The sequence below is a fragment of the Acinonyx jubatus genome, chromosome E4, assembly GCF_027475565.1.
Source record: "Acinonyx jubatus isolate Ajub_Pintada_27869175 chromosome E4, VMU_Ajub_asm_v1.0, whole genome shotgun sequence".
In the NCBI taxonomy this organism is placed as follows: Eukaryota; Metazoa; Chordata; class Mammalia; order Carnivora; family Felidae; genus Acinonyx; species Acinonyx jubatus.
Window position 1 is genome coordinate 2,776,651 of NC_069395.1, and position 11,272 is coordinate 2,787,922.

Below are 11,272 nucleotides of genomic sequence, written 5' to 3' on the forward strand. Positions count from 1 at the left end.
ACTGTCCCTCTCCACATGAGGCTGGTGGGGAGAAGTAATCCAGACCTACGAGCTTTATAGAGAACAGTGGATCATTTCCCATTGCCCAAGTATCTTGGTCACCGTGGACTTTGTATTGTTTTAAATGTGGCTAAAATTTTCCCGAGTATATTCCATGTGGTAGATGTTTACGTGTAGTGTTTTAGGTGATCTTGTCAACATCTCTGTGAAGTAAGTTCTAGGATCATCCCTGTTTTACAGGCTGTAAACTGGTTTAAGTAGCCAGTAGGCAGCAGAACGGAGTTTGGGGCCATTTGTCTGAACACGTGCTATTTGGCCCCAAAGCATGTGCTCCAGGCCATTACCCTAACCTGTCCCTCTGTGTTGGCACAACATTGGGATGTCCTATTTCTGGAGTGTTTGGTGCAGCTTCCAACTATGGGGTCTTTTTCCTGCCACTGGGCCCCGCTACATGTCTGCCTCCTCTAGCTCCTGCTCTCTGTCTCCTGAAGGCATTACCAGCTCCTTGGCAGGCAGTGTGGTATTTGCTTACACCACTGTTGGTAACTTTGGACACTTATTTAACTGGGCTCTTGTTAGGTGGATGTTTCTTGTACACTGGGTTTGCTGGAGGCCTACTTATTTATTTATTTACTTATTGTGTATTTATTTTGAGAGAGCGCAAGCAGCAGAAGGGCAGAGAGAGAGGGAGAGAGAAAATCCCAAGCAGGCTCCGCGCTGTCAGCACAGAGCCTGATGTAGGGCTTGAACTCCTGAACTGTGAGGTCATGACCTGAGCCGAAATCGAGAGTTGGATGTTTAACCGACTGAGCCCCCCAGGCGCCCCTGGAGGCCCTTTTAGATCATGAGCTTTCTGAGCACAGAAATGCTGCCTCCCATGCTTTCCCATCATTCTCAGCACCCTGTACAGGGCTGTGCATATGTGTCACTAAAAGTTTTTGTGAAATACATGAATAAATATTTTATTCTAAGGTTTTCAGTGTTGGTAAAAACAAACCCCTTTGTGTGTGTGAACTGATAGAGACTGAAACACACCCGCAGATGCAGTTAGTGCCGTGTACTAGAAAAATGACGTGAGGGGCGCCTGGGTGGCTCAGTCAGTTGGGCGTCCGACTTCGGCTCAGGTCATGATCTCACGGTCCATGAGTTTGAGCCCCGCGCCGGGCTCTGTGCTGACAGGTCAGAGCCTGGAGCCTGCTTCGGATTCCGTGTCTCCCTCTCTCTCTGACCCTCTCCCATTCATGCTCTGTCTCTCTCTGTCTCAAAAATAAATAAACATTAAAAAAAAAAAAAATGACACGAGTGAGATGATGGAATAGGAGTTCTCCAACCTGTGTCTCCCACAGAAGCAAGTATTTGGCAGCCATCCATAGATAAAAGCGGGGAAGCTTTGGGACCTGGGTAGGAGATTGCACAATCCCATTGGAGCCCAAGACCAAGGAGGATCACTTTGAGAAGGCGGGCACATGCCCTGGCAGAAGACTCACTGACTGTGAGCCCAGCTGCAGACCTAGAGCTGCCTCGTCTTTCTGGGGACTCAAATCTGGTCTCATTTGTTCATGGTCTTGCATCTAGATCCTACTGCCGAGAGACTCGAGAGGAACCATCCCCTTCTATGCCCCAGCATCATGGCCTGCTGAGCTCAGACCCAACTGTTGTTGCCAAAGTAGTCCTGTGACCCCAGCTCCAGTGCCATTCTGCTGCAGTCTACAGGCAGTCTTGGCCATCTAGGAATCAGCCTAACTCTGTGGGAGAGTACTCAAGGACCCAGCAGAAATGAGATCCGTTCATACCCCTGGCAATGGAACCGCCAACTGCGGACCCAGCAACAGCCGTGAAACCCAGCTCCAGCTCTGTTCAACCATATCTTGGAGGCAGCCTTATAACCCCAGGGAGGCCGCAGAAGGTATTTACCTTCCAAAACCAGTCTGTGAAGGTATCAGCTCTTCTAAATAGAGACACCAATGCAGAGTTGCACTGGTCATGAAAAGTCAGGCAAATATGACAACATCAGTGGAAACTAATAAAGCTCCAGCAACTGACCCTAAAGAAAAGGAGATTCATGAACTATTTGACACAGAACTCAAAATAATAGTCTTAAGGAAGCTCGGTGAGCTATAAGGACACAACTAAATGAAATCAGGAAAACGATACACAAACCAAATGAGAAGTTTAACAAATAGAAAACATGAAAAAGAATCAAACAGGAATCTTGGCACTAAAGAATACAGTGACCAAACTGAAAAATTCAGTAGCGGCAACAGCATAACTGGTCACTTAGGAGAAAGAATGAGCAAATTTGAAGACAGGCTGTTTGAAATTACCCAGTTAGAAGAAAAAGAAAAAATGAAAAAGTGAACAAAGCTTCGGTGACTTTTGGGAAAACAATAAGTGAATCAATGTACCTATTACTGAAGTCCCAGAAGGAGCAGAGAACAAGAAGAGAAAGATTATTTAAAGAAATAACGACCAAGAACTTCCCAAATCTGGGGAGGGAAATCTATATCTAGGTTCATGGCTCCCAAATAACCCCTAACAGGCTGAACATCAAAAGGTCTAAACTGAAGCACGTTATACTCAAATTCTCAAAAGTCAAAGACAAGGAGAATTTTGAAATCAGTAAGAGAAAAACAATGCATCAAAGAGTCTCATACAAAGAACCCCCTGTAAGATTTATAGTGGATTTCTTTAGCAATATCGTAGGCCAGGGTAGAGTGGGGTCATATATTCGAAACACTGAAAGAAAAAAAAACAACAAACCACTGCCAGTTGAAATACTATACCCAGCAAAATGAAGGAGAGAGAAAGACTTTCCAAGACAGGGGCTCCTGGGTGGCTCAGCTGGTTAATCATCTGACTTCTGCTCAGGTGATGATCTTGCAGTTTGTGAGTTTGAGCCCTGCGTTGGGCTCTACACTGACAACTCAGAGCCTACTTGGGATTCTCTGTCTCCCTTTCTCTCTCTGCCCCTCCCCCATTCATGCTCTTTCTCTCAAAAATAAATAACATTAAAAAAAAAACTTTCTGAGACAAAAGCTGGGGGGAATTCACCACCACTAGACCTGCCTTATGAGAAAAGCAAAAGAGTTCCTCAAGGGCACTAAAGCAAGGACACTAATTAGGAACATAAAAACACACACTCCCTGGTGAAGGTAAATGTATAGTCCAATTCAGAATCCTCTAAATATGGTACCTTAGTGCATTCAGTCTGCTATGGCAACAATACCATCGTGGGTGGCTTATAAACAAGAGAAATGTATTTCTCACAGCTCTGGAGGCTGGAAAGTCCAGTATTAAGGCACCAGCAGATTCATCTCTGGTGAGGGCCTGCTTTGTCATAGACAGCCATCTTCTCATGTAATGCGGCAGAAGGGTGAGAGAGCTCTCTATGCTCTCTTTTATAAGGGTACTAATCTCATTGCCTTGCAGAGCTCTAAAGACTTAATCACCTCTCAAGACCTCACCATCTCCTAAAACTACCACCTGACAGGTCAGAATTTTAACATATGAATATTTGGGGATGCATATATTCAGACGATAGCATACTGTGTGGTGATATATAATCACTTTTAACTGTAGCATAAATTAAAAAAGACAAAAGTATTACAAATAACGATAGCTACAATCATTTGTTAATGTATGCAGAATATAAAAACAAGGAGATTGTGACATTAATAACTAAATGTGGGGAGGGAGAAGAAAAAGTGTAGAGTTTTTATATGTGATAGAAATAAATTTCTTAGCTTAATTGACTGTTATGTTTAATATAAGCCTCACAAAGAAAAAAATCACAAGGAAATCACAAAGAGAAAAAAAAAAACTATAGTAGATAACACAAAAGATAAAAAGAGAAGTCAAAGCATACCACTACAAAAAAATCATCAAATCACAAAGGAAGATAGTAGGAGAAGGAAGAAAAAAAAAGGAACTACAAAATAGTGGGAAAACAATGAACAAAATGGCAATAGTAAGTCCTTACCCATCAATAACTGCCTTTAATGTAAAAGGATTAAATTTTCCAATAAAAAACGTGGGATATCTGAATGAATAAAAAAATCCAACTGTGTGCTGCCTACAAGAGATTCATTTTACATTTAAGGGCACACATGGGCTCAAAGTAAAAGGATGGAAAATATATTCCATGCAAATGGTAACTGAAAGAGACCAGGAGCAACTCTACTTGTATCAGACAAAATAGATTTTAAGTCAAAAATTGTAACAAGAGACAAAGAAAGTTACTATACAGGGGTAAAGTGGAATTAGGAGGATCTGCAACCATAAATGTACATGCACCCCATATGAAAGCACCTAAATATAGAAGACAAATGAGAGAACTGAAATAAGGAATAGTAACAATACAATAGTAGTAAGGGCCTTAATACCCCATTTTCAACAATGCGTAGATCATTCAGACAGGAAATCAATAAGGAAATGGCAGGCTTGTACAAGATTCTAAGCCGAAGAGTTTGCATGTCTAACATGTACACCTGATGGATGTATACAGGACATTCTATCCTACGGTAGCAGAACACACATTCTTCTCAGGTGGCCACGAAACATTCTCCAGCACAGATTATGTGTTAGGTTATAAAACAAGTCTCAAATTTGAGAGGATTGAGTTTTCTGACCACAATGGTATGAAACTAGCAATCGTTCACAGGATGAGACTGGAAAATTCACAAATAACGGAAGCGAAGCAACATACTCTTGAACAATCAATGGGTCGAAGGAAAAATCTAAAGGGAAATCAGAAATTATCTTGAGTGAAATAAAAATGGAAACACATTGTAAAACCTATGGGATATAGCAAAGCAATTCTGAGAAAGAAGTTAATAGTCATAAATTCCTACTTCAAGAAAAAGATAAAGCTCTCAAATAAAAAAAAAACCCTAAAATAAAAAACCCCCTAACTTTATACCTTGAGAAGCCCAAAGTTGGCAGAAGAAAGGAAATAATAAAATTAGAAAAGAAATAAATAGAAGATAGAAAATAGAAAAGAAAACAAAACTAAGAGCTATGTTTTCAAAAGATAAAGTAAATTGACAAACCTTTAGGAAGACTAAGAAAAAGGGAAGACTCAAAATCAGAAGTGAGAGGAGGCATTGCAACTGATAGCACAGAAATATTTTTAAAAAGACTACTATGAACAGTATATCCCAACAAATTGAATAACTTAGAAGAAATCAATAAAGTTCTAGAAACATGCAATCTACCAAGACTGGATGGATCTTGAAGAGATAGAAAATCTGAACAGACCGATAACAAGTAAGGATATTTAATTGTTAATCAACCCCTCGCCCCCCAACAAAGAAGTCAGATGACTTCACTGGTGAGTTCTACTAAACACTTAAAGAATTAACTCCAAACCATTTCAAGGGCTTCCAAAAAAATGAAGAGGAGAGAACATACTTGCAAACACACTTTGTGAGGTCAGCCAAATAAGCATTCTACAGGAAAACAAAATTACAGGCCAATATCTCTGATATACATAGAATTAAAACAATCCTAAAATGGAATGCTAGCAAACAAGGAACATGTGAGATTTGCCCCTGGGATGACTCAATGTATGCAGTGCAATAAAGTTGATACACTACATTAACAGAATGGATGATAAAAATCATCAGATCATCTAGGGGCGCCTGGGTGGCTCAGTCGGTTAAACATCTGACTTCTGATCAGGTCATGATCTCACCTGAGCAGATGAGGTTCCTGAGTTCAAGCACCGTGCTGGGCTCTGTGCTGACAGCTTGGAGCCTGGAACCCGCGTCGATTCTATGTCTCCCTCTCTCTCTGCCCCTCCCCCATGCCTGCTCTGTCTGTCTCAGTCTCTCAAAAATAAATGTTAAAATTTTTTTTTTGAAAATCATAGGTTCATCTCAATAGATGTATAAAAAGTATTTCACAAAATTCAACACGTTTTCATGAGTAAAAAAAAAAAAAACTCAACAAATTATGTCTAGAAGGAAAGTATCTCAACGTAGTAAAAGCCATAAGAGATGAACCTATAAGTAACATCACAGTTAATGGTGAAAAGCTAAAAGCTTTTCCTTTCAGTTCAGGAAAAAGGCAAGAATGCCCACTCTTGCCACTTACATTCGGTATAGTCCTGGAAGTCCTAGCCAGAATCATTAGGCAAGAAAAAGAAATAAAAGATGTCCAAACCAGAAAGGAAGAAGTAAAACGGTCTCTGTTTGCAGATGGTTATCTTATATGTAGAAAACCCTCAAGACTCCACGAAAATACTGTTAGAACTGATAAGCAATTCAGTACAGTGGCAAGACACACAGTCAATGTACAGAAAAAAGTTACATTTCCGTATACTAGCAACAAACTACTTGAAAAAACAGGAAAACAATCCCACTTCCATTAGCATCAACAAGAATAGAATATTTAGGACTAAATTTAACCAAGGAATCGAAGAATCTCTATACTGAAAACTATAAGACATTGAAAGAAATGAAAGAAAACACAAATAAATATAAAGACATCCTGTGTTTACGGCTTGGGACAATTAATATGTTAAAGCACCACATTATCGAAACGATCTACAGATCTGATGCAATCCCTCTCAAAATTCCAATGGCATTTTTCACAGAAATAGAAGAAAGGATCCTAAAATTCGTGTGAAGCCACAAAAGATACTGAGAGTCAATGCAATACTGAACAAAAACAAAACTCGAGACCTACTCCTTGACTTAAAACATGTTACAAAGATATAGTCACCCAACTGGCACAAAAGCAGACATATAGAGCAATGGAACAGAATCAAGGACCCAGAAATAAATCCACACATTTACAGCTGACTGACCTTCAACAAAAGTGCTAAGAACACACAATGGGGAAAGAATAGTCTCTTTTGTATACCGTGTTGTTTTTATTTGTACAAAAATAACTCTAAGTATATTAATGACTTACATGTAAGACCCCAAACTGTGAAGCTGCTAGAAGAAAACATAGGTAGGAAGCTTCTTGACATTGGTCTGGGACACAATTTTTCAGATATGACCCCAAAAGCACTTGGGAACAAAAGCAGAATAGACAAACGGGGTTGCATCTAAGTAAAAAGCTTTTGCACAGCAAAGGAAACCATCAACTGCATGAAGAGGTAACCTATGGAATGGGAGAAAGTATTTGTAAGTCATGATTCTGATAAGGAGTTAGTATCTACAATGTATAAGGAACTCTAACAAATCAACAAGAAAACAAATAGCCTCACTGAAAAACAGGTAAAGACCTGAACAGATATTCTCAATAGAAGACATACAAATGGCCAGTAAGTACATGAAAAGATGCTCGACATCACTCAGTCATCAGGGAAATGCAAATCAAAACCACAATGAGATATCACATCACACCTGTCAGAGTGGTTATTATCATGAAGACAAAAGATAACAAGCATTGGTTAGGAAGTGGAGAAAAGAAAACCCTTGTGCAGTGTTGGTGAGAATGCACTTGGTATAGCCATTATGCAAAACAGTATGGAAATTCCTTAAACAATTAAAAATAAAACTATCATACGATCCAGCAATCCCATTTCTGGATATATATCCAAAGGAAATGATACCAGTACCTTTTAAAAAAATCTCTGTCCTTAAGTTTATTTATTTTGAGAGAGAAAGAGAGAGTGGGGGAGGGGCAGAGAGAGAGAGGGTGCTTCACCTCCTGAGCCACCCAGGTGGCCCGGAAATGTTACCAGTATCTTGAAGAGACACCTCCATTCATTCCCACGTTCACTGCCACATTCTTTGCAATAGCCAGGATGCGGAAACATTGTAAGTTTCCATACCAAGGAGTATGGAAGTCTACCAACCAAGGAATGGATAAAGGAAATAGGACATATATGTATATATATGATGGAGTATTATGCAGCCTCAAAAAAGAAGGAAGTCTTGCCATTGTAACAGCATGGATGAATCTGGAGGACACAACGCTAAGTGACACAAGCCAGACCCAGAAAGACGGATGCTGTGTGACCTCACTTTCACATGGAGTCCAAAAAAGTTGGAACTCACAGAAGCAGAGAATAAAATGGTATTTCCCAGCTGGTGGGGGAGCCAGGGGGGTGTGGATCCAAGGAAATGAACTTTCACTTACGAGATAAATAAATCCTGGAGACCTAATGCACACCACGGGGACCATAGTTAATAAGAACAGACACTCGAAATTGGCAGGGAGAGTAGATCCTGACAGTGAGTTCTTACCACACACGCACACAAAAGGTGAAGTGAAAAGATAGAAATGTTAATTAGCTCAATTGTGGTGGTGATTTTAATAATAGATGTATGTCAAAACATCATCTTTTGCATCTTAAACATGTACAGTTTTTATTTGCCAATTATACTTCAGTCAACCCCGGGGGAAAGAATGTCAGGTGCCCCAGGCTTTCCCCGAGCCTCACTGCCTTCCCTCTGGGGCCCTGCTGTCCCCCTCCCCCTGTGATCTTTATCTGCCCATCACTGCCGGGGTTTGCCATGGTGTAGGGGAAGGAGACATCGTCGTGTTAGAGACCGTGCCCTTCCGTGCCCAGGACCAGGGTCTGGGCTGGTCATACAAGCAATAGATGATCTCCTTTGCAGAGAAACAAGGAAGGTCTCCTCTCAATCAGGCAATAGGAACAAGCAAACAATACATTTTCTGGACTTCATGAAGTAAGATTTATCGCAGAAAAACAACGAATAGATCCTTCACCGTGTGGTCACGGGGTTTCCTTCTCCGTAAGGGTGAAGGTTTATCCCAGCTCCCTCCACTGCTTCAGACTCAAGGGAGAAACCCCTGAGCTGGATGGGGAGTCCTGAGAACAGTCTCCCCTTGCAGGAGAGAACGTCTGAGCCCCATGAAAGGGCCCGCCCTGGGGTGGAGAGAGAGGCTATCCCCGTCCCACCTTGGGCCCGCGTTGGGCACTTGTACTCACCCAGGACCAGCACTGACACCCACAGAAGCATGAAGGCCTGGCCTGCCCTGGGATGAGGCCAGACGAGGGCTCTTCTCAGGAGTAACAGGGCTGGTTTTGATTCTTGAGAAGCACAGCTCCACAGCAGCCCCGAGGAGCTCATCTGAGAAAGTTCTTTTTCGAAGAGCAGGTCGTGGAAGTGAATTAGAAAGAAGGAAGTGGCACTACCCTTCTTTAACTGAGAATCAGAATGTCCTGCCCTATGACCAAGGTGAGAAAATAAATTCTAGGCTTAAAAAAACACACACACGGCTCCGTGACCCCACATCTCTAAGGCTGGGAAATTACCTTAAGGGAAGTATGTGCAGATTGTCTAAGAGAATGTTTACAGCGGTGTCGTTCATAACTGCCCAAAACACTGAAAGCACGTGAAAGGTCATGAACACGGGACCGTGGATGAAGATTCTGTACATCTCTGCGGCGAGATGCAGTGCAGTCGTTACGAATGAGATCAGCCCCCATGGAGAGGCGTGCAGCACCCTGGTGAGTGGGAAGAGAGAGCCCAGGAGTGGGTTGGTACTCGTAATATCGTCCCAGTGGGGTAGATGTGACAAATAGAACACGTGTGTGCAAGCTGATACAAATATGCTGTTTTTTTTTTTTCCTGGAAAGTATGCCTAAGATAGTAGTTGTGTTGATAAGAACTGTGGATGGAAAGGAAATACTTCATTTTATGGCTTTCTTTACTGTTTTTTTTTAATTTTTTTTAAATGTTTGTTTATTTTGAGAGAGAGCGTGAGCCAATGGGGGAGGGGCAGAGAGAGAGGAGTGAGAGGATCCCAAGCAGGCTCTGCTCTGTCAGCACGGAGCCCAACGTGGGGCTCGATCCCACCAACCGTGACACCATGACCTGAGTCGAAATCAAGAGTCGGGTGCCACCCAGGCATCCCCATAAACAACCACTATGTTAATAATTAGTGACAAATACTATGTTGGTGCGTTGCTTTGATAACTTGCAAAAGTCAAGCTTCCATCCTGGCATACTGGTCAACAAAGATCCCTAGGACATTAGTAGCATGAGGACTGCCACTTTCTTCCTTTCAAGTAGTGTTTCTCACCTTTTTTCTCCCCCTGGGCCCACACCTCGGTCCTCCTAAGGGGACGTTTAATTTCACGCGGACAAATGCATATCCCGTTGCATACGTGATGCCCCCCTGACCTGCGGCGCTGGGAGACAGGAGAAGCATCATAAGGGTAAACACAGTTTAACCCACGGCAGCCCAGCAGGACCTCAACGCGAGCCAGGAGCCTTCCCGTGCTTTTGGACACAAACAGCGTCGCTATGTATATTCTTGGACGGGTCTCCCGGTGCGCGCGTGCGCACACATTTCTACTGGGTACACCCCGAGGAGTGGAGTCTGCGGCTCCTAAGGCTTGCGTATATTTTGAGAAGGCACCGCTAAATTGCCTTCCAAGGTGGTTGTGCTAATGCACACCCCATCAACCTGTGTGTGTGAGTTCTCGTCCCTCTAAAATCCTTGCCGATAGATACTGGTATTATACACAGTCTTGTAAATTTTAGCCCTTCTTCTGGGATGATCTCAGTGTGGTTTCAATTGTTGTGTCCCTGATGAATTTTGCAACTGAGCATGTTTCATATTTAATTGGCAATTTAGATATTCTTTTTAATGTGAAATCTCTTTTCCAATCTTTCTCCCTTTTTCTAATTTTTCAGTCTTTCTCATTCTGTGTTGTGGGGCTTTTAAAGCTGGATATGGATCCTTTTTCCAGGTAATGTGTTGCGAATGTCTTTCCCTGTCTCTGTCACACTTTGATAGAGCCTTTGACAAATCCCTGCTGTAACTCTGGTGGTCCATTTAGCAGTCTCTTCCTTTATGGTCAGAGCTTTATCTGTCCCTTCCAGGAAATGTTGTCTACTCCAAGCTCTTGAAACTATTCTCCCAAGTTATTTTCTAGAAACTTGATTTCTTTTACTTTTACTTTGTATCCATAGTATCATTGGAATTGACTTCTATGTATAAGCAAGGGTTCATATTCACTTACAGATGGCCACTTTGCCTGGGTCTCAAATTTATTGAAAACCCAAGCTTTCCACAGCACCATGCAATTTCACCTCCTTGTAAGACAAACAGCCATGCGGGTCTGCTTCTGGAAACTCTGTTCTCGTCCAGTTGTCTGTTTATTCTCATACCAGAACCACAGTGTCCTAATTGTTGCCTTTTTTTTTTTTAACTTAGAGAGAGAGAGAGAGAGAGAGAGAGAGAGAGCAAGAGCACGTGCGTGCGTGAGAGCACGGGAGCGGGGGAAAGGGCAGAGGGAGAGAGAGAATCTCAAGCAGGCTCCTCGCTCAGTGCAGAGCCC

At 42.1% G+C, this 11,272-nt stretch overlaps 1 protein-coding gene across 5 annotated transcripts in view; it reads right to left on the reverse strand.

Annotated features, from left to right (window-relative positions):
* Window positions 1-9,163, reverse strand: part of FCRL5 (Fc receptor like 5) — a 37,488-nt gene extending 28,325 nt beyond the window's left edge. For 2 of the 5 annotated variants that reach the window (XM_053208897.1, XM_053208899.1), the window contains exon 1: window positions 8,912-9,161. In XM_053208897.1, the coding sequence (XP_053064872.1) occupies window positions 8,912-9,053 (142 nt within the window). In that variant the 5' untranslated portion in view covers window positions 9,054-9,161. Of the gene's footprint in view, window positions 1-8,911 lie in introns of all 5 variants that reach the window. The other 3 variants (XM_053208895.1, XM_053208896.1, XM_053208898.1) reach the window with 3 other exon arrangements.
* Window positions 9,164-11,272: the final 2,109 nt, after the last annotated feature.